Raw genomic sequence first — 22601 nt, 5'->3', positions numbered from 1 at the left:
ACAAAGCACTGGTGTGAAGGAGGAAAGCAAAGGAGAGGGACATCTACATGAAGTGACATCTTTCTGATCCAAACAGAAAGCTTTTGTCTTTTTCAGAACAGCTTGCTGCTCAAATGCAGTTTTAGAAGGCGATAATTAGGAAAAAAAATAAAAATAAAAAATTAAAAAATAGAAAGAAACAAAAAATGAAAATGGGCTATGTCATCTTAGAATAACTATTTTGCAAAAGCAAAAAGAAAAAGAGAATTGTTTAGGATTCCTGGAAACTAAACATTAACCACAACAACAACAGTCTGAACTTTTTGGCTGCAAACTGCAGAAATTTAACACAAGCAGTGGTGTTATGCAGAACTTCTTTCAATCACAAAATTGCTCCCATAACCTAGTTTCATAGGCTGTTAAATGACCAAGGACAGGGAGACAGTGATGCAGCCTTGAAAAAAATCTAAAACAAATTTTCAAGTCCTACAAAACATATTGTTAATTGACTCACCCTAGAAACAAAAAGAGCTTTTGAGTAGAGCCCACAGTGACCACAGCTAGATTTGAAGTCAGACATTCTGCAGTTATCTATGCAATAAAATTTAAAAGGCATAAAGATTCAAAAAAAAAAAAATCAAAACCAACAACATGTATTTAGCCTTTAGAAGGCAGGGAGTCAAAGCACTGCAGAGTGTGTATAATTTTTACATGTACTTCTCTGTCCTGTTTATAAACCAATTACAGATGCAAAATACTCCAGCAGCTCACTCCTCACTCATGCAGAAACTTTGGAAGCTGGCTCTTTCTGATTGTGCCCATTAGAAAGTACAGAAAAATGTTGGTTTGGATGTGGCAAAAGTGAAACAGTATTTGGTAGATCGGTGCCTATAAATCAGAGTAAGGCCAATGGAGGTAACTTCCAAGCAGATAGGATTTACTGTTTGTGACCAAGTCCTCTATTGTTACTCAGAAAGGCTGAGCTGTATGATTTGGGTCAAACACACCTCTCTGCTCTCCTGCACCTGGAAAATCATTAGCTTGAAATACAAAGAGATTAATTATGGTGATAATGCAGATTAAGTGAGAGGTACAAATAAAATCCTCCTCTAGTACATCTGTGAGTATGCCCAGTGCCACATCTTTCTGAGGCCATTCTCCATTCAGTTAAAATTTGAAAGCAAGGTGGCGATTCTCAAAAGCCATGCAAGGCTGAAAGAAGTCGGAATAGCACGGGTAGGAGCACACAAAGAAACCACCACAGAATGGCATCATTCTGCCTGCCCTAGGAAGCAGAGCTGTGAGGTGCTGCTCTTTCTTCTGAGTCACTGCTGAATCAATGCCCTAACATGGCGCTGACAACAGGATGCTGCTCACATTAAGGACTAAAACCTAAGTTGTTGTGGCAAGTTCTATTTATCAAAGACACCCTGTCACTTTTAATAAGATTAGGGGAAAACGAAACATTTTGCCATGTTTTAAATATAAATTCAAGTCATGCCCTCATAGTCATAGCCTGCTGCTCTTCTGCATCACTAACTGGCTCCTCACCCCACAGACTAAAGCCCGAAGATTATTTAGTTTTTTTCTTTTATTCAGCTACATCCTGTAAAACAGAGCCCATTTTTGCACCCCTCTTGTGCATCTCAGTCCCCTGGTCATACATGAGACACTAGCAGTGTTTTCTTCACAATGCCCAGAAAGCTCAGACCCCTCGCTACAATGCAGCATGCCATGTTGTCTTGCAAGCAGCCTCTTCCCAAGGACCTATATGTCATTATTCTTTGCCTAGTTGACACTATTCTTCGTTCAAATCGACACAAGAACCACATACTCTAAGCAAATAGTATAGAATATATTACTATTTGTTTTATTTGCAATGCAAGACCTTCAGGTTGTCCACAGAACAACCTTATCTTCTGCATTATACCAACGAGGTAATAGTGCCTAAGATTGTCATACGTAGTTTACCTAAATTTCCCAACATTTTCAAATAAAACCTGCATTCTTTGTGCCCTGTTAAATGTTGTGTAAGTATTGAAGGGAGCTGCTAAACATGCGGTTAGTAAAGTGATCCCTGTAGAGCCTTTACAAATCTCAACAGTGTCTTTTGAGGCTTAGTTAATATATGTAAAATCATTTTAAGATGTTTGGATGAGACAGGGCTACTGCAATCCAGAGCATTATTATCTTTCTGTTGGTGAAGTGCTCAGAAATGAATGAAGCATATAGGGTGAGGTTCCATCAGTCATGTAATGAAGCTAAACATGCTGTCATTTTAACCCAATTTGTTTCCCTCTGTACTGCTGCCTCACCAGTTTGTTAGAGCCTCTCAAAGGAGCTCATCTAGTGTCAGCTTACAACTTCCACACCTAGCCCGTACTTTACTCCTGGAATGGGTAGGTATCCCTGCCCTGCAAACTCCTAACTGCTGGTTCAACAGACCTGCCAGGACAGGTCCCTGCAACATTCCCCTCTGTGGGCAAATGGTAGGATGCCAGAAATATTAGACAGGAACCTGTTCTCCCAGGAATGTAAGTAATTCATAGAAGGAAATAATTTACTATTTTCCCAGCTGGAATAATTAAACAGCTAGGCACTGTCCTCCCAAGTGCAGAAAAGAATAATAGCAAACCAGAGGGGGAAAAGAGCTGGAATGTCCTTCAGTATGAATTCCCTCCCAGACTAAGCAAGTTTAATTCTGTGAATCGTTCCTCATAGGACACATTTTCTAGGTTCTGACCATTTTCACTCTCTCCTACGGACTCCAGATTGGAGTCCATTCTTTTAAAATGGGGTAACCAAAATTGGACACCAACCTTCAGCTGATGCTTTACCAACACCAAGAGGAGCTAGCATCCTAAATCTCACAGCATGCACTTCTGTAAGCACCTCATACCTGCAAGCATGTCTGCCTTTTATAGCCTTCTACATTAAAGCATGTTATGGCTGATTTAGGTTCAGCTTGTGACCCATTAAAACCTCAGTATCTTTCTATGCAGAACTGCTACCTAATCACTTGTTCTCATTCGCTTTCTGTGAGGTTTATTTTTCCTGCCTAGATGTTGAACTTAGTTATTGTTGAACTGCATTTTACTTGCTTCAGATCATTTTTCGTGTCTCCTTCCTCTCCCGTAAATACACATGCAAAGCCTTCTCTCTTCATGCTGTCTCCAGGCTGGATCAGTGTTCCTCTCTAGTCGATCACAGAAGTCATTAGTGAAAACACCAAGTAGCGTCCGACTCCTTTACAAATCCACTCATAACACACTTCCATTCTGACACCAGTTAGTAACTACTCTTAATGCTCTTTTCCACACAGCGTTACCTCCTCACTACTAGAGTTTTCTCTAAAATAACATTTCTTGGTTCACTTTTGAAAATATCATGGAAGACGGTATAAAAGCCTCAGTAATGTCAAGCTGTATTATGTGTACATCACTGCTTCTTCCTGCAAGGCTAGTATACAGGCAAACTACACTCGTATGACAATTGCTTTTATGGCTTTTACTTTTGTCTTTATTTCCTTAGTTTTGTTGTTGTTGTTTTTTACTTAATTTTATACTTTCTCTGGGAATTGAAGTTAAATCAGCTAGCTATAATCCTCTCATACTTTCTAGTTTCAAGACAGGTGCTGTATGTACCTCCTTTCGCTCTTCTGACATGGCACTCATACTCAGTGAATTCTCAAAGACTTGCAGCTCTGTCATTACTTCAGCCGATTCTCTAAATTCACAAGAATGAAATTAATTAGGTCCACTGAACTTGAAGACGTCAAAAAGCCTCAGCCTTGTCCCCTGGGAGGTGAGAACAGATGTATTCCTCAGTGCATGAGATCAGAGGCAAACACCATTAATATTCCCAAATTTCTCATACTCTGACTTGGCATTGCCCCGTTAGTTTTCCCTTGTGCTTTAAGGTCACTAATTAATGTGTGCCCTACTTTTCCACTCAGGAATGGTTTGGGGCTGTTTGTTTTTTTCTTTGAAATGCAGAGTGTCTGGAGAACACCTGAGCTCCCGTATGGGTTTCGGGGTCAACTTTGTGATATCTGAATTTTGCTTTCTTAAGACGCAAGAAATACCATGGTCAAACACTTTTATAAGAACCTTTTAAAGCACGGAAAAGTTACATATTAGGACTAATATTTTCAAGATTAGCCATTAATGCAAAGTACTCTGTTCAGGGTAGCCTGCGCATAGTCTTCTGAGCGATAATGCTACTTATTTAAGACTATGGGAATTTACTGTCCAGAGGTAGATTCCAGTTCAGTCTGTAATCATGTGGAAAAATTCTTTGCATCACAAAAATTTCATTCAGTGTTTAAGACTCACTAGAAACCTGGTAATGGCTTCCTGGATTTCTGTCCAGCCTCACGCAGCGAGAGCACTCTGCGGCCTAGTTTGACGAGCATTGCCTAGCAGTAGTTTTCAGCAGACAAGAGCCAAAAAACAAATAGGGGACAGCTTAATTCAGTCACAACTGTTCTCTTTTCCTCCCTGACCCTGTAAAAATACAACAGGGGACTGTTTTCGACAGGGAAAACAAGCCAAGTTTACCTATGCATATGTAGAGTGACTCAAAGGGACTGCAAAGGGGACTGCAATATTTGGCGTAAAGTAATGGTGCTCCTTATCGTTTTAAGTCTCCATAGAAAAAGTCATCTAAAAAAAAAATCAACAAAAATAGAAAAAGTTTGAGTACAGGTGAATAGAAGATTTTCCCACATACAAAGACGCTATCAAGCTAAAAGATTTAAGAAAGAATAGCAAAGAAACATTTAAGAGAGAATGAAAATATGCAAATTGGAAATAAACTCATGATGAATCTGAAGGTTGGATGTACCAGCAGTGAACTCCTTGAATTTAACGATGTGGATAATCAAGTCTTACCATCCTGTAATTCTTAAGAAGTGTACGATGGATCTATCATACTTGCTTCTACTTTAGATACTACAAAAATCAAAGTTTTACCTTTATTTCATGACTGCAAATGCAAAACCAGACATTCTTGATGAAAATATATATATATATATTTGTGATTCCTGTATAATCACTATTTCAGCAGGACTGAGTTTCTCACAAGATGTAAGATATATAAAATTACAGTAAGAGAAGTGATAAGTGGCAATATTTAACTTGAGAGGAGAGAAAGAAAGGAATGATTTACAGAAAAGCAAATAAAGTAAACCCATATGAGGAATTCTTTTGCCCTAGTTTAGCAAGTCAGATTCGATGACGCATTCATTAGTGATATTTAAGGTTCAAGCAAATGTTTTTTGTAACAGACACAGGCCCTAGATTTCACTGTCGGAAGAAATTAGGCATGTGCTTTTTATTTTTTTAATCTGTTTTCCTGCTGATATTCTTCTCTCCACTTCATCCCAGCTGACCCTGCTTGGAGCAGGGGGAGTGGGACTCGATGAACTGAGGTCTTTTCCAACCTCAGCTTCCCTGTGCCTCCATGAAGCTTTCCAATAATATCTCTGCTAATCAGATCTTGCTACAGATCGGAAACAGCAGCTGTGAAAACGAAACACCTCATAGGAGAAAAATGGTCTTTGACCATAGCATGGATCTGCCGTGGGAAGCTGCGGCCACCACGGGGCAAGGTGACAAAGAAAGCCAGGCACGAGGTTGCTTTCAGTGCTGACTGGCCCCTTCACCAGCAACAAATGACTACGGTTGACAAAAGCTGCTCGTGCAGGCTTCGTCTCACACAGCCTCAGATAAAACTAACCTCAAACGCAAATCTTTTCCTTGACTCTAAAACTTGATCCACCATTCATAACCGATAGCTATCGTAACACAAAGCTCTGGGCTCAGTTGGAAGAAATATTACTTCAGAGGGTTTAAATATGGGAAAGCAAACAAAAAAAAGTCTAAAATAAAACACGTTATTTAATTGTATGACATTAATTACTTCGGGAATAAATATCTAAGCAGTCTCCGAGCAGCATGTTCTCTGCTCAGGACCCTATTTTCCCTGCCTGACTTTTTTCCTTCCATTCAGTCTGTACCTCCTCTATGTTCTGTACTTGTATGACTGTTTATAGTCCCCCAAAATACTATATTATCAATTTATTTTAAATCTGCTTAGTTCATCTAAAAAGTTAAAACATCACAATGAGTAAAGAACTGTGTAACACACAGAGGTATTTAAAAGCCAGGAAAATTTTGAGCAGTTGCTGCTATCAATGTCAATAGAGATTTGTGGTTCTTTTTTAATATAAAATATAAATATAATTTAGTATCTCAAATCTTTTTTCCTCCTGAAGTTACCATTCTGAGAAAAGAGTTAGCAATAGTATGAAAACATACCTAATGAATATTCTTTATCAACTGTGCTTTAAGCGTTGGAAACAAACACCTATAAAAAGTTTAATTTGCATTATTTTTTATGTATAAGAAAGCAATGTTTTTTTGTAGTATGTTTAGCTTTACATCCTCCTTTAATGTGGTTATCCCCTTAGATCAGCTCATTATCTTTTATGTACCATTGAAATATAATATTTTAAGAGAAGAAACGAGCATAGTTCCAACCTCTTGATATCTAGCTGCTCCCAAAAACATAGGATTCCACTTCAATAGTGGCATTAATTTTTCACACTAAGGAGAGGACAGAGAAGATCTGTTACAGAGCACAAGTGCCTCAGAGTCTCTGTGCTTCCTAAGCTGCTATGATGATATATGCGTCACATGCAACAGAAATACAGGGGGAAAATGCAGGACATTTATGATTTGTTTAATTTTAGCCTTTTTCTTGTTTCTAGTTGTCATCTCCATTCATAGCTTGATAACAGCATCAAGTATACGTAATTCAACACATTTGCTTAAATGATGCTTCCTCAAAGAAACAGTGACTTTTTACTGCTAAACACAGTTTCTGCACACCAAGTTTTTGGATGTTTGCTCTTTCTGTACAATTTCATTCCTTTATTCCAAGCGTGCTATTACGCTATGTCTAGTGGTAAGGAAATTTCTATTTTTTAAAGTTACTGGGGTGTTCCTATAAGCGAGATGTAGGGAAGAATGGGCTACCCATTGTGTGACATAACTGAATTTCTCCTACAAAAGCTGTGAACGTCAAGCTTTCTAGTTTCCATGTCTTGTTTCATCTAAATTTTATTTATTTATTTATCAAAGAAAATGCTGTGCTGTAAGAGATTTCAGTTAGCCACAGTTTGGGACAAAGAGAAATAAAAATATATGTATAGCATCAGTTATCAATAAAGGATACTCGCATACCCTGAAGGACAGACACAAACAGAATTAGCAATTTGTAACAAATAGTCGGAAGTAAACATGACATTTTGAATACAAACATAGTTCCTGAAGGACATCCTCTATTGCTTTAGATATTCCTTAAAAAGCTGAAATATTTCAGCATGTAAGAGACTACTGTCATAGCCTCCATTTCTTAGATAAGCTATTGACAGAATACTTTTGAAATATAAACCCTGAAGAGATAAACCTAAGCCCCCGAAGAAGGGTATGCATGCCACAAATTTGTGTATTTTCAGAGTGTTTTTTGCTGTGCACAATCAGATCATGGCCAAATATATATGTAAATTAGTATAAAAGCACATCACCTTTCACAAGTCAGATAGCCCCCGGTTGAAAAGTTTATCCTAGGTGAACAAATTACATTGTTTTGTCAAAATTTCATATCAAGCATTCAAATCATGCTGGCTTGAACAGTGTGTTTTTAAACAAGCAAGAATGTAGAGAACTGAGGAAAGAAACTTAGCTCTGTTTTGCTCTTCTTTTAGAGGACACACAAAGCTTAAAGAACTTCGCTAAAAGAGTTAAAAAAAGCATAAATGAAGAAAACCAACTTAAAATCAAACAGCTGTTCTCGATACTTTTGCTTTTAACAGTTAAGAAGAAGTGCTTATGAAAGAGAAATAGACTCTAGGAATAAATTAGGGACTGGGAAAACTGGTGGGTGTAGCAGAGGAATGAGTCCTTGGAACGTGGGGAGGGTGAAGTGCAAGAACAAACACCGGTTACTTTACAGTGAGGCAGAGAGAAGGTTAAGTGGGTGAATGAACTTTGGTGCAATTTAGTCTGTCAGATATGGCAATATTTACAGTTTTAGGGACACTTATGCTGTTATCATAACTTCAAATAGCGGTGATTTTAGTTGTGCATATTGTTTTATAACTTTCCTTGTTTTCAGATCTTTTTTTTTTTCAAATGAACTTCTTTTGTACTCACATTAAAAGAAGAAACTATATTTCCAGAGCTTACAAACAATTGTCATAACCGTTTCTAGGAAGTTTAACACCTTCACGCACAATTTCTTGTTTCGTTCACCATATTAGATTTGCTTTTCCTTCTCCCTCCTCCCCTCTTTTAGCCTTCCTAATTTCAAGTCACTTGCATTTCATGTTGTTCTCAGCAGTTATTCCCTCTTGAAGGATTAGCATATTTGTATGTTACTCATTTTGCAAAACAATGTCAGGCCATATTTCCCCATAAGGTTCTTTAATCTCCGAACTGTCCCTCATTTATATTTCTGTCTGGCAGGCTGTCTTTTGCTCCTTCTGGTATTCCAAAGGGGATGCTTTAAATTACAAAACTCAGTTTTCAACTTGATGCCAGGGTGTGAATGACTTCGTAAGCTGGGGGTCAGGGAAGGAAGGGGTGGGGATAGTCAGGTGTTTGCCTTTTTATTTCTCCAGCCTAAATTCTCTCCCCCTTTTCCCTAACTTTGGGGAAGATATTAAACTAGATTGTTTGCGTCTGCTGGTAGGTAGCTGTGCTTCTCTGAAATACATCACCTTTTACACTGCAGAGAGTTCATGGCATTGAAATGTGTGACATGCATGGTTCTATGAGTTTAAAATAGCGTGCAATGCTGTGCACTTGATACTGAAAAACATCTATCCTGGGTGAAAGCAAAGGCCTACCTAGGTCTGTTTCCAGCAATGAACATGACTCAATGCCTGGAGAAAAGCATGGAAACAGAGCAAAGTTTGCAACTGGAGCTAGTGTCCATATATTTAATAAGCCACAAAGAGTCTCCTTTCTGTGAGCTTGTCCCTTGTCAACCATCCCTTGAATACATGCAATTATTGTTATTATTACTTTTTAACATATATCTACAGCGGCCTGTGGTAGGGGCTTGCACCTATGATTTAATACATCTCTCTCATTTTTTCACCATCACCACCACCAATCATATTTTTTCCAGGCCTAAGCCCGCTTGCACATTCCTGACGTGAAAGTTTTGCAGCCCTTTCCTCAACCTGTCCTCTACAACTGTCTCCTTTTTCCCTAACAATCGTTAGCATTTGACTCCTATTAGCATTGAGCTGATGTTTTCAAGGGGCTATCTGTAACTACTTTTTCTTGAGTTTTAATAGTCAGCTAAATGCATTTTTTTTTCCTTAAAAAAGGATCGCTTTTTGGCAAACAATGTTTTTGTGCTTCTCTTTAGGTTTTCCTATAAAGCTAAATGTCCCATCATTGAATCTCATAAGGTCTTTCTGTTGTTCCTCCCACTTAATCTCCACCTTAACTATTCAGAATAACAGTACCATCAGCAAATTTATCCTAGTGCTGCCCATCTCTTTTTGCAGGTTGTCTGTGAATACATTAAACAACAGTCTCAGCAGACCTCCAAAAATCACACCTCCTTCCTTGTGAAAGCTGAACACTCAACTTTCATTTTCTATCTTTCAACCGATTACTTTATCCATGCAAAGACCTCTTCTGCAGGTAGATATCTGGGATATCAGTGGCTGTTTAGTTCCCTTAAAACCTTGTGATGAAGTATTTAGCCAAAAGCTTTTTTTTGGTAACCTAAGAGTATTATCACAGCTGAAGTTCCCTAAACCAAGTTTGCTGAGGTCTTAAAACTAAGTTTGTCAGGCATGATTTCCTTTAACAAAAGTCATACTGATTGTTACCATATATATCAAATGGTATTTATTCGTGTGCCCACTATTTCTACCCTTTAGAAGGATTATGTAAGAGACTTAAAATATATATATTCCTCATTTCTACCAAAGGGATCAGTTTAAAAATTTTAAATCATATTTATTAGTTCAGTTTGTGGAGGACACTTTTTTTCTACTTTTTTGTTGTTGTTGTTGTTGTTATTATTAGGATAATGAGAGGATCTTTTATATTGTTTCTAACGTTTCACTGTACCAGCAAAAATGGAAATATAAATGTACTGGTATGTCTCTTTATAATGATTCCTTTCCAGAAAAAGATCCAGTACACCTGTTTGAAATACTTGAACATGCTACTCAGTATTGACTGCTGCATATATAAAGCCAAAGCTTAAGTTCTGTGGACAGAAAGCTATTGCTAGGACTGGGGGGTGGGTTCCCTCCGGAGAAATAATTCCTATTCTCCATTACCTCTTCCTCCATCTTCACTACTTTATACGCAGCATTTTTCATGCATGCCTAGGAATAGGTGTCAGCAGAATACATCACTCCAAATCAGCTGTGCTTCTATGAGCTAGCTGAATTAGTTACTAGTTGCTAGGTGGATGCTGAAAGACCTTTGATCTTAAGAAGACAAAGCAGGAGCCTGAGCCTTTTTTTTTTTGTGTGTGTGTGTGTGTGTGTGTATGTTGTTTTTTTTTTTTCAAAGGTTTCCCCAGAAACTAAATGCTTGAACTAGTGCTGCATTTCTTCTGGCTGCATGCAATTTCTGTTCTCCTCTGAGAGTTTTAGAGGCCAGCGTATATTAGACCGCATAACCCAGGCTGAACACGTGAAACAAGTACAAACCACGGTTTGCGCTGATTCAGTTTAATTCAGTGTAAAACTAACAGAAACTGTTACAATGAAAACTGTCACTTACAGACTTAGAGCAGCTCTGCCTGCTGACATCAAGAACTCAAACCAGAGGGTAACAGGTGAAATCCCTCCTTCTATACATAAACAGGCATTTTCAAAGCAAAAACCCCCAAAACACTTCAGTTAAACAGCCCCTGAGCTTGGTTATCTGGCTCTGCTGTTCCCCTACTTAACACATCGCTGCTCAGTGAATCAGTCATTCAAAGCTGGTTTTTTTCTTTTTGTTTTTTTTTTTTGTTGTGCCCTTTTTTTTTTTTTTTTTTAACATCCTCGGCTTACGACTGTGCAAATAAGATTCCCAAATCCATTCCTCAGATCAAATAAAGGTAATTACAGAGCTTACTGTGGGCGATTCCCAGTGGGAGGGTGGGAGTGGCCACGGGTGGGGCTGCAAGGTGAATACTGTGCATGCACAACAGAGAAAATGGGAATGCACCACGCCCGTCATAAAACATGCTGCCACAGCCAGCAACAGAAACCATTAGGGTGGATCATCATACACACCTTCTCATAAAGACAGAAAGATGGCATGAGATCCCAAGATGAACTCTCAAGTCACAGGGAGATGAGCATGACTCACCGAGAAAAAAGGAACGTAAAATAAATTGTGAGACTACTGAAGGATCTGTGCTGTGTGTCCCCCACGTTTCCCCCGTGTAATATTTCCAGACAGGATTAATAGGGCACATCGCATTCCATACAGCCCTAAAGCTATCAATAGGTAGTTCAAGGGAACATTTTACTATTAATCATTATTATTACACTAGCACATAAGAAGCAAGGAACAACAGGGCCACAACATGTTATATGTTGTGTACGGAGTACCTGACAGTTCCTGACCCACGTTACTTACTATGCCCCGCGGTGGTTCTCAAATTTTTTGAAACTTTAACCAATCTCATCTCCCAGCATTTGTCTTTAAAGCCAACTGACATTTGTGTTTCAAATAAGATTTAATGGTGAACTCTAGAAATGAGATTTTTAATAGAAAATATTGTGAATAGCCCATAGACTACTTTGGAAACCAGAAACTAGACTAGCCATAGCAGAAGGGAAATGGATATAGAATTTATCAAAAGAACTAATAATGTGATGGAAGAAAGTAAAGTGACGTGGACTTTCATTGCAGGGAGCAGGAAGGAAAGAGGATGGATAAATACCTAGGAGGAGACAAACTACAAAATGATAGGAGAGAGGGACACTGAAGGGAAACGAGGTGATGTGAAACAGGGCTACAGAAAAGGTAAAAGTGAAGCAGAGATGGAGAAACTACGAGGGACAATTGCAGAAAAGGAGAGTGATGATTCCCCAGTATATTCTCCTAGCTTTCAGCAAACTGCAGCTCATGAACTTTTGAGCCAAAGAAAGTATCTGCTTATCTGCGGTTCAATTTTATGTCTATAGCTGCTTTACCTTTGCCTCTTCCTACAGATTTTTATAAATCATTGAACCGATGGCTCTGCTGCCCATGCATCTGTACGCTGCCACTCCCCAGATCTGCTGCAGAGTAAAACTTCGCCCTGAATTCAGTTACATACTTGCTACGATCAGCCCATGAACACTCTTTGCCGTTATCTCTTGTGCTAGTTCTACCTGCCAACCAAGTCGGTTATTCATGAAAGAATCACAGTTTCTGTATCATATTAACTACTTCAGCTCTTGGAATCGAGTCTGACTTCATGCTTAGATGTCTAGTGTAAAGCAATGAAATTTCATACTGCTCATTCAGGAAACAGCACAATCATTCATCCAGAAAATAGGACAGAGTATGCAAAGGATAGGGTTCTGAAAATACCATCAGAGTTGCACAGCTGGTAGGGAGAGCTAACGTGTTTTTTCATTAGGTTAACTGGTGTAGTTGGAAAGATGCATCGGTGTTTCTATGAAGAGCAAAACGGTGTGGGGAAAAACAAGTCCAAATGACAAAGCCATTCGCCTCCTTTGCTAAAACTTTCCCATGTTTGGCTTCTGTTCCATGAGAAGTTCCCTTTCTGCTGACCAGATTACTTCCCTTTTATTTATTAAGAAAAACAGAAAAAATAAATCTCATGGGCTCTTTATAAAAAGTATTTTTCAAACAGAGTTACACAGGCAACTTTATAAGCATGCAAAATCCCTTAACTGGCTTATGTCTGGTCCAGGAAATGCACAGGTTCTGTTGACTAAAGTGGCAAACTCTTACAAAACAACCTGTAAAACCATGTTTTCTCATTCCTTTCTCTGAAGCCTGATTTTGCTTATAAAGCCCCACATGGAATAACTGTTTTTAAATCTGCATCAATGAGATCCAAAGCGGCTTTGTTAAAGACATAAAAAGACAAGAAAACTTATTTTTGTTTCCGCATGGTTATACCTGATGAAGTATAGAAGTTTTTAGATAAAAGTTATTAAAGTGGTAATAACAATGGCTAACTATGAAATATTGGTTTCGATCCCTAAAAAAACTTCCCTTTTTATGGTGAGGAGGGATGCAGCAAGAGCAGGAGGGATGCAGCAAGAGATAATTAAATTGGTTCAACGCCTGTGAGGGACTTTTTCTACATCCAGGGTTTCCCAAGTGATGGGTCTAGCCAGTCTAGAAAAAAAGTGGAATTTCTGACAGTATTCTTATCTCAGTCATACTACATGAATTTCTGCCACGCTTTCTATTTCTGCACAAACGAACAGTTTAGCATAAGAGACAAAATACGTACCCCAAATGAATAGGATATGTAATGCAGCTAAGAAGAAATCCTGTGATCTACTTTTTTTTTTTTTTAATTTATTTTTGTCTGTTGCTGTGCACCTGGAGAAAATCTGTTGTGTAAACACCTTGGTGTGAATACTACACACAGCTTTGGGCCTCCCCATCCCACCAAGGAGTTAGCAGAACTACAAGTTGTTCAGGGAAGGGCTGCAGGTATTATAAAAGGTCTGGCACGGCTGCAGAATGAGAAATGACTAAGTAAGCTTTTGTCTGGAAAAGAGACGATGGTGAGGAGGAAAAATATAATGAAAATCTAGTAAATCACAGAGTCCTTTGCAGGGATGAGCAAGCTCTTCTTTCCTCACGGCGGGTGTCATAAGTAACAGATGGAGGATAAAATATAAACTAAAAAGAAAGGCTAAAATTCTGATGTAAAGATGGGAACCTGGGCTAAGGACCACAGTGACAGTGACGCTTTCTTTCCCCATTTGTCATTATATCTTCTTTGTTTCTAGCGCTCAGTCCCCTTCAGTAATATCTATACTAGCTGTTCCCCAACAATCCTAATTTACTACTACTACACGTGTATGTCATCAGTTGATTTACTTTCTCTCAAATCTCGAATGGAAATAATAAATGACATTAGAGTTAATCCTAAACTCTGAAGTACCCCACTAGACAACTTGCTCTGCTGAGATTTATGAAATTGAGTTGATCATTATTCTAGTCAGCCATCAGTTCACATAATGAAAATCAAATCCAATCTCATAAGACATTATTCCACAACCAGATCTAATTGAGTAGAATCTATGGAGTTCTGTAAATAACTCCCTGCTTGTAAACTCATCCAATAGTGTAGCATTCACATTATTTTCAACACTCCCAGAATAACTATTCTCTAGGAATTCATTCATGTGGAGAGATGTACCATCAGGCAAGCTGTAATACAGCTACAGCCAAACCTTACTCCCTCCCTGAGGGCAGCAAATACACCCCATGTAATATAATGCAGAAAGGGTCCCATGGTTGCAAACTTTCTTCACCCACACTTGAGATTACGGCTGCTACGGCTCCGATGAATCAAGATTATTTTCCAAATACTCCAAATAAACATGAAGAAGTTATTTCAAGAGACAGCAGGCAGTCTGAGTGGGCAGTAACCACTAATTAACCGTGAGAGAATTAAGGGTAGAGCCCTTGAATAAGAAAGCAAAAATAGCACAGTTAAATGAAAACAATTTCCAAACAGATCTAAAGTCAGAAAAGGAGAAAATACAATACTTGAAGCACTGCAAAAGCTATCCAAGTGTCCTATAATCAAGGTCTGATATGTACTAGAAACAGAAGCAAGAAGACGGTAAGAAACTGATGTGGCAAAACCACAGTGCAGTGCTGTGTTGTGTAGATTGAAATTCTGCTCCTGAAAATGTTTTCTAAAAGCAGAGCAAGCCCTAATGACAAGAATGTTACAGATCAGCAAAGGAGTCACAGCTATCACCAACTGTGATCCAGCACAAACTTGAGCGTTAATATATCAGGAATAGGCTTAGAAAGAAGGGCCTGTATTCATTTTAAGCAACAAACAAAAAATCTGATTCTCATTAATAGTAACCTTTTCATCTGAAGAATTTCCATGTAAATAATTACACACAGAAAAATTCCTGTATACTTGGGAATTTTTAGATGCACAACTGTTGTCACTTCTGCAATATTGGGAACTTGGTATTATCGGGGGCAGATTTTTAAGTAAAATCTGAAAAGTGGAATAGTAAAACTTGATGGTTTCTTTCCTCATAAAAGTCAGAAAAAAAAAAAAATCCCAAATAGCTGCTTCTTTCCTGCACTGGAAAGCACCAGTGTGATTTGGAGAGGAAAACGATGATTTACTGCTTTGGGGAGGGGGCAGAGAGGACGAGAAGATCACACAAGCCAGTGTCAAGCGAGGATCAGTACGCTGCCCGAGGCGTGCACGCAGTATGAATTACGAATTGGGGAACATCCAAACTCACCTTCCTCTCGTGAAAACTGATCTCAGCCCCAAGGGGTGGAGAGGGCATTTACAGTAACATACAGCATTTAGAGCAGCTCTGATTGCTTAGACGGCCCAGTGCCGAGCTCTGGTGAAGTGTATCGCCGGCAAAATACCCTCCAATGGCCAGAAAAGACACACAAAAAAGGATTGTTTAAACTATGGATCGGTGCCACCAGACTCCAGCCATGCAGAGCTAATAGATCAGCTGCTGCTGCCTTGCTCATCCAAACGCTCAGCTGAAGTTACAGTTTCTCACTATTTTCTGTTTATGAAGATAGTTATCTTATCATAGGAGCCCAGGATTGTCACGCAACATTTACAAAAGTGAAAATGACATAGGTGTGGGGATAAATGGTTCCAGCTACATCTGGGATAATCAAATTCCCTTTTCCAAATCAAAGCATCATTGTTTTGTTTTACAAGCCCTACATCTAGGCAACCCACAAGTTTCTTAAGTTCTCAGTAGCCCAGTAACAGTTGCATGACTTTATTGCTAACGATTTGTTGTAATCCTGGCTATCGACAACCTCCACTGACCATAATTTCTTCTCTCTCAGAGATTTGTCAGTAAGGGGTCTGAATTCCCTTTTCTAAAACCCATATCAACAATGCAAAGCGTTTTGGATTTTATATATATATTATTTCTGCCGTACAAAGTCAGTTTCGCTAAGGCACATTTTAAAAACAAACCCCCAAAGTTAAAGAAAGACAGCGGCAAAAATTCCTGCAGTACATTAACTGGGCAGTTTGAACCTATCTATCCCCATAGCCTGCTGTGACACCTATCAGTGAACGTGAAGTCACAAATGGCTTTCAGAGTGAGAAGTTTGGACTCTGAGAAAAAATGAGAAAGTACACGTTTTTTTCCCTCCCAGCTAGACATAGCTACAGTTTATCATTCCTATGGTAAGGGTAACTTGGAAAGGCAGTTATTAATGAACTAAGACTGGTGCTGTCTTACTACGAAAACTGAAAACAGCACTGGAATTACAGACTTTTTTTTCCTCTCATGTTAAATATTCCTCTGAAATGGATTCTCGACAAAAGCATTAAATAATCACCACTAAACACAGGTTATCAGCTTGACACTGTTTTAGTACAAGGCTGCTTTTCATTTATTACTCAGTAAAACACTTTCACTATACAGAGGAGATTTATTGTAATATTTACATGACAATAAGACCCCTCCTTTCCTATCAGCTTCCCTGAGACAGTGAAATAAAACTCATAAACAGAACCTGGCAAAAGTTTTGGAAGGGAATGACAATAATCGTTTGGTTTTCGTGGTCCATATTGTATTAACTATCCAAATAACAAGGATATATTCACTTTGTTTCTGACCTGAATTAGCCCTTTAGCTAATGCTTTTTGTCTGGTTCTGTCACAGATCTTCATGGTAAATGTAATGGGAACAGAAAAACTCCAGACATTATTATACTCTGCAATCAAAGCTTTTTGACTTTCCCATTTTCTTATTTTCATTAATCCGATTTTCTTGAAACCAAGCTCCTCCTTTTTCTTTCTTTGTGACCATTTGTCAAATGTTTCTTGCCGTGCAAAAGCCATTAGGCAAGAACTGTAACTGTACAAAAGCTTTTAATGAAATTCTAATGCTTAAGACCACAAATTAGGCAGTTGGATTGAAGAATTGCAATATAAAAGAGAGGTCAGATACAGCTTTATATAACCTGCAGATAAGTTGGAAACCTGCTCCAAGAGAGCAGAAGCGTGGAACATTTACAAATATACACACATAAATATACCCAAGTTGTCAGTTTTCCCACCTGCTCCTTTCAAGATGAGCATCAGTTATAAGCACATCTCGTCAGCCTCCAGTTAAGCTACTGGGAGATGAGCCTGTGCCCAAGACGTTGATGAACTTTCACTAACATCATTTTTTTCCTGATATACTCAAGGTCTCATAGTTGATTTCCAAGCCTAATTGTGCTTTCTCCCCTTGGGCTGTGTAGTCTTACTCATCGTAAATATAGATTTCTCTTTGAACTATAAAGGCAAAATAGATTTTCCACATTTTTAAGTGATGTATCTTTGTTAACCAAACCTAATAAACCCCTTAGTTATTTACCTAACAGCCGTTTAAACATGTGGCAAAGACTTTGTAAATTAACTCCTGAAGTGCCTTTTTTTCCCTAATTTATACACCTGAGATCTAAACCACAAACACAAGACATCTTTACAAAAGTACACACTTGGTGTGTGATTACGTGCAAGATATGGAAAAAGGATGCATGTTGTTCCTTTGCACTTTTACTGTAAATTTATGGTGAAAAAAAAAAAGACTAGGAAAAAATATTGGAAAATAAAACTCTAGATGTATAAATTTATTAATCTTAGTCTGAAGAGTACCATCGGATATGTCTGAAATATCCAAAGATTGGGAACTTGAGACGAGACATAACTAACAAAAATAGGTATGGAATGTTGAAGTTATTTACATATCTCAGATACATTAAATCATGCAAAACAGAAGGAAAGTGCTGAACAGATTGGTAGTAATAAAAAAAGAAAAACAGAAGGAAAAATAAAAGTCAATAGTACCCATCAGTCTAGGTAACGATAACAACAAACCCCTTTATTTCACATAGTCCCACTGAAAGCATTGAGAATTCATTAATTTAACAGTATCCCAATAAAGCAATATTGCTAAGTTTGCGTAACCCCAAACCAATAAATTTTCATTAATTTACAAACTGATAGAAAAATGTATTTAAAAAATAATATTTTAAAAATTATTTATAAAAATATGAAAAAATAATATTTTTAAATAATAATAATCCATACAAGACTATCACATCTTCATTGTAATTACACCTAAACAACACTTCTCTGAGAGCTAGAGAAAAAATTTAAATGTATTAGGAATGCTGCAGGTTACGTTATTGTCTAGCTGGATATCTACTACTGTCTAGTTCGGTAACAAGATGGTTTCTTTTACATTTTATGTTTAAGACAATATTTATTGTAATTTGATTTCATTATAACAGGATTTCTATCTGAAGTGGACTTGGTAATGGTTTCACTACTTCAAGATCAATCTAATATTAAATTTTCTGCTTCGGACACTCTGGAAAGGGACCAACAAGAAGACTTCATGAAGACACAGGGGGATTCAATATCCCCAGTTCAGCAAACTGTGAGTAAGATGGCCCAGTTCGGTTCTCTTTCCTCAGAGACACACTCTCGGAATATTTAGTAGCTGCTACACTAAATCCCAGCATACTTAACTGGCAGCAAAGTAAACACCGAAAGTTTTATTTTTGAAGAGTAGAAATCTTATTTAGTGTTCTGAGTTGATTTTAAGCTCCATGGTCCGTTTCCCATTTGATCCCTAGTAACTAAAAGTAAACAGATATAACAAAAAATGTTTTACTCAATTCCTATTACATTTTTTTTAAATACTATTATTTAAAAAAAAAAACAAGCAGTCTAGCTAGATATTAATCCAGTGAAAATGCTACACTTAAAGTAACTTTCGTCCTATTTCTACTTAAAATGTAAAAATAATAATAATAATTAAAAAAATACATCAAGACGTTCTGTCCATTCCCTGCCAGTGGAAAATATCTTGCACTACAGAATTCCTTCTGACTCTTTTGGAATCAAGTGATCTCTCTCCTGTTGCCTTTATATTCACCACGCTTACCTTTCATAACAGAGGCACAACTAAGAATGTTGTGCTTTTGCTGCCTTACTCTGACAAATTTATGTAAACCACCCAGTTTATTATTTTTCATCAGGCAGCAAAATAACCAATGTTATGCTTCTATTATGAAAGTTTCAGGTGGAGAATTGACAGCACTGCTTTTCATATAGCTTTATATAACTAAATATAGGTGCTTTTTTAATTCTCATTTAACATGAGAGATCACAAACGCATGCACTAGAACTATAGAGATGAGCAAGGAATTTATGAAGTTACAAACTGAGCAAATTCGTGTTGATGTGAGACGCCAGAAAGTGTCACGAGGTCAGATTTGCTTTCTGCAGGAATCCCTGATAGAACAAAGTTCCTAAATTAATATCTCTGACCCACAGACCCACGTGCGGATGAATGGAAAAGCTCTGCCATGTTCCACTCTGCAGGTTTTATGGGTTTTATGCTAACTTCCCTTTGGGACTTCTTCAAATTGGGTTCTTCCACGAAGGCATATACTCCTTTACCTGTTCTCCCAAAACACTCTAAGAGCAAGTTGGACTTAGAGATGGAAGGGGAAAAGGGGACTATCTGATAACCCAACCTGGCTTTTGGTTCATCACAGGGTATTATTACATTTTCCCCTTCATTTCCCCCCCCAAACAAAATAACCTGCTCTTGACTTAAGCATGCGTTCTCAAAAGGCATCCGAGTTGTTACTCATCCTTGATGTCAGGAAAAATATGCATAATTTCCGAGCTGAATGTGCTCAGCTTCAGGATCCAGACACTAGTCCTCGTTAAGCCTTTCTCCTCTAGATTAAAGAGCCCTTCAGTAGCTATTATTTTCTTTTTGCTAAAGTGCAAAAGGGAAGGGAGGAGATGAGACAGGAAGAAGGTTAAAATGTCTGCCTAGAGCCTGCATGTCTCAGAGAATGAGTGTGGCTATGTTAATGAAAGGAAGTGATGTAACCAGCAGCATATCTGGCAGCTTGTAACACCATCAGAGAATGAGATCAAGCCTATTTGACTAAACTTGTATAGGACAAGATTTGCACTTATCATATTCCTGTCATTTAATCTTTCATCACTTGATCATACATCATCTTTTCCCTGAAACTGTCAGATCAACTAGTCAAAAGTTGCCTAAGACATCCTGTTTTTCCCAGATAGTTGCACAAATTAGGATTCTCAATTCTTTTATTAATTTACCTTTGAACAGATTTGGATACCAGGTGACCAAAAAACCTTTTAGACCTTTCAGGGCTTCTCTGTATTTATTGTCAATAATATAATTTTTAATGTACTGGAAAAATACTTGTTCATCGTAATCCTAAATAAATGCCAATAATTCCTTGCAGGATAATCCCAGTTATAACTGCCAAGCATATGAGTCGGACGGCAGGACAGAAAGGAAAAGTTCAGAGTCTTCTCACAGCCCCAGCCCTGCTTCTCCAGCCCAGGATCAAATTCATGGGAGATACCCTACAAGCCAAGGAATCCACTGTGGCAAGAACAAATTTAAAGTCTCCTTCAGCGCTGAGAAATTCAGGCGGTACAGTTACGAGGAAAGTACTGTAGGAAATTATGACAGGTTTCTCAAGAGCAGCAGAAACCCCTTTCACCCTTACAAGAGGCAGATCAGTGAAGATGTCTTCCAGGAAGCACATCAAGCCCTCCCACCAGAAGGTCCACCTTTCAAAAATGCTAGAAGCATTGACTGTTTTGAGGGTCTACCGGGATCTACGGGCCCTGACGAGTCAGAGTCATTTCCAACTCACATTCCTAACATCTCCTCCGAACAACCATGGTGTAACAGTCTCCAGTACAGCACCCCAGGTCAAGATCACAGTTCACAAGTCATGGTCAGTATCTTTTCTACGTTTTTTCTCCTGTTTTCAATGCCAAAATTACGCTTTTGGAATTATTTTCTTATCTCAATGTAACTACACAGACATTTGGTCTCCTTTGAAGTTACAGGCTAGAGTTCAGGATAGACATGTACATTTAATTGTCAAATCTCTCTATTTTACTGACTTTCCCTACTGAAAAAGTCTTCAGAAAGATGCACAGGGGAAAGGATTTTCCAGTAGACATGAATGTTAAAAATTCTAATCCTCCCTGACAACAGGTTTATATCACTGTCAATCAATTAGCGTTCTCAAGGAACAAAAGTTCACAAAACAATGTTTCAAGCACAAGGACACGTGCATCTAAGAACGCATATAGATTTGTTACAGCACCTTAGCTGACCTGCGCTTTTCTTGGCATAAATAGAAGAGAAGCTCTAAGACATCAATCCTACTTAAAATTAAATACAAGGTCTGTTTGTGGTACGTAGAGTGTAAAGGTACAAGGGGTAGTTCAGATACTGGATAGAGGCAGTCTAGGGAAGCACAGAGATCCCTGAAGAGAAAGGGAAATCACACTCTAGTATCTCCACAAGCTATCTTTGCTGCAATGCAAAGTGTAAAGCATATCTTTATAATATAGTGCAGATAAAAACCGATGACTACATCTGCCAGGAGAGGGCCCTAACCAATGGCTCTAAACTGGTTGTGACACAAAGAATTCAAGGATTACTGAAAGGAAGAGGGGTTTAAAAAAAATTGAATGGATTAAAACAGTTTACCAGGGGACAGGGAATGTTTTCAGATTACGTACCTGCAGAATGAAACTATTCAAGCTAAGGAGGAAGTTAATCTAAATCTCTTATTTCCTGGATGAATAATGTATCCTCTAGATCAGATGAGTCTAATGCAAAACCTGTAATCAGTTTATGAAATATATATATATATACACACCATTTTCTTCCCAAATTCCTGAGCTACAGGATGCAGAGAATGTAAAGCTAGCACCACAGGTGGCCCTATACAAAGCACCTCTGACTACTCAGGAAAAGGCTAGCTGCTTCTTAATGTCTCCAGCAGTTCAGTTATCGTGCAACTTCAAAGCTCTTAAATAGCTTATAAGCTGCTGGCAAGTTGATATTTCTGGATTAAAAAAAAAAAAACATCTTATGGTCACCAAAATAGCACGGACAATTGTCACTACTGGACGTGACATTTGCTTGATGCTAGGATATCAAATTAAAGAATATCCCGAGTTGGAAGGGACCCATAAGGATCATCAAGTCCAACTCCTAAGGAGAATAAGCCCGGTAGGCACCCCTACACTAATCTATACTATAAAAGAAATCATTATGGCCCTGCTTTGAAACAGAAGTTTTAGTGCTATGTGTTCCTTGAAATAAAATGCCCATGTGCCCATCCCTCAGGAGAGAATTCCTAGCCACAGTTGTTAAGTTTGGGAGGCAAACTGAAGTCAGTCCCTTGGCCCACGGAGAAGGGCACTACGTAATAAACACCGCGGGGAATGGTGTGTTTAACCACTTACCCTCTTCCTAATCACAGAACTTCAGTGATAGC

At 38.3% G+C, this 22601-nt stretch overlaps 1 protein-coding gene across 3 annotated transcripts in view; it reads left to right on the top strand.

Annotated features, from left to right (window-relative positions):
• FOXN1 (forkhead box N1) overlaps window positions 1-22601 on the top strand; it is a 41641-nt gene that overhangs the window by 1682 nt on the left and 17358 nt on the right. For all 3 annotated transcript variants that reach the window (XM_083806702.1, XM_083806703.1, XM_083806701.1), the window contains exons 2-3: window positions 18525-18673; window positions 20535-21038. In XM_083806702.1, the coding sequence (XP_083662828.1) occupies window positions 18551-18673; window positions 20535-21038 (627 nt within the window). In that variant the 5' untranslated portion in view covers window positions 18525-18550. The remainder of the gene's footprint in view (window positions 1-18524; window positions 18674-20534; window positions 21039-22601) is intronic.

This window comes from Anser anser, assembly GCF_964211835.1.
Source record: "Anser anser genome assembly, chromosome: 20".
Classification (NCBI taxonomy): domain Eukaryota; kingdom Metazoa; phylum Chordata; class Aves; order Anseriformes; family Anatidae; genus Anser; species Anser anser.
This window is presented reverse-complemented; position numbering and strand designations above follow the sequence as displayed.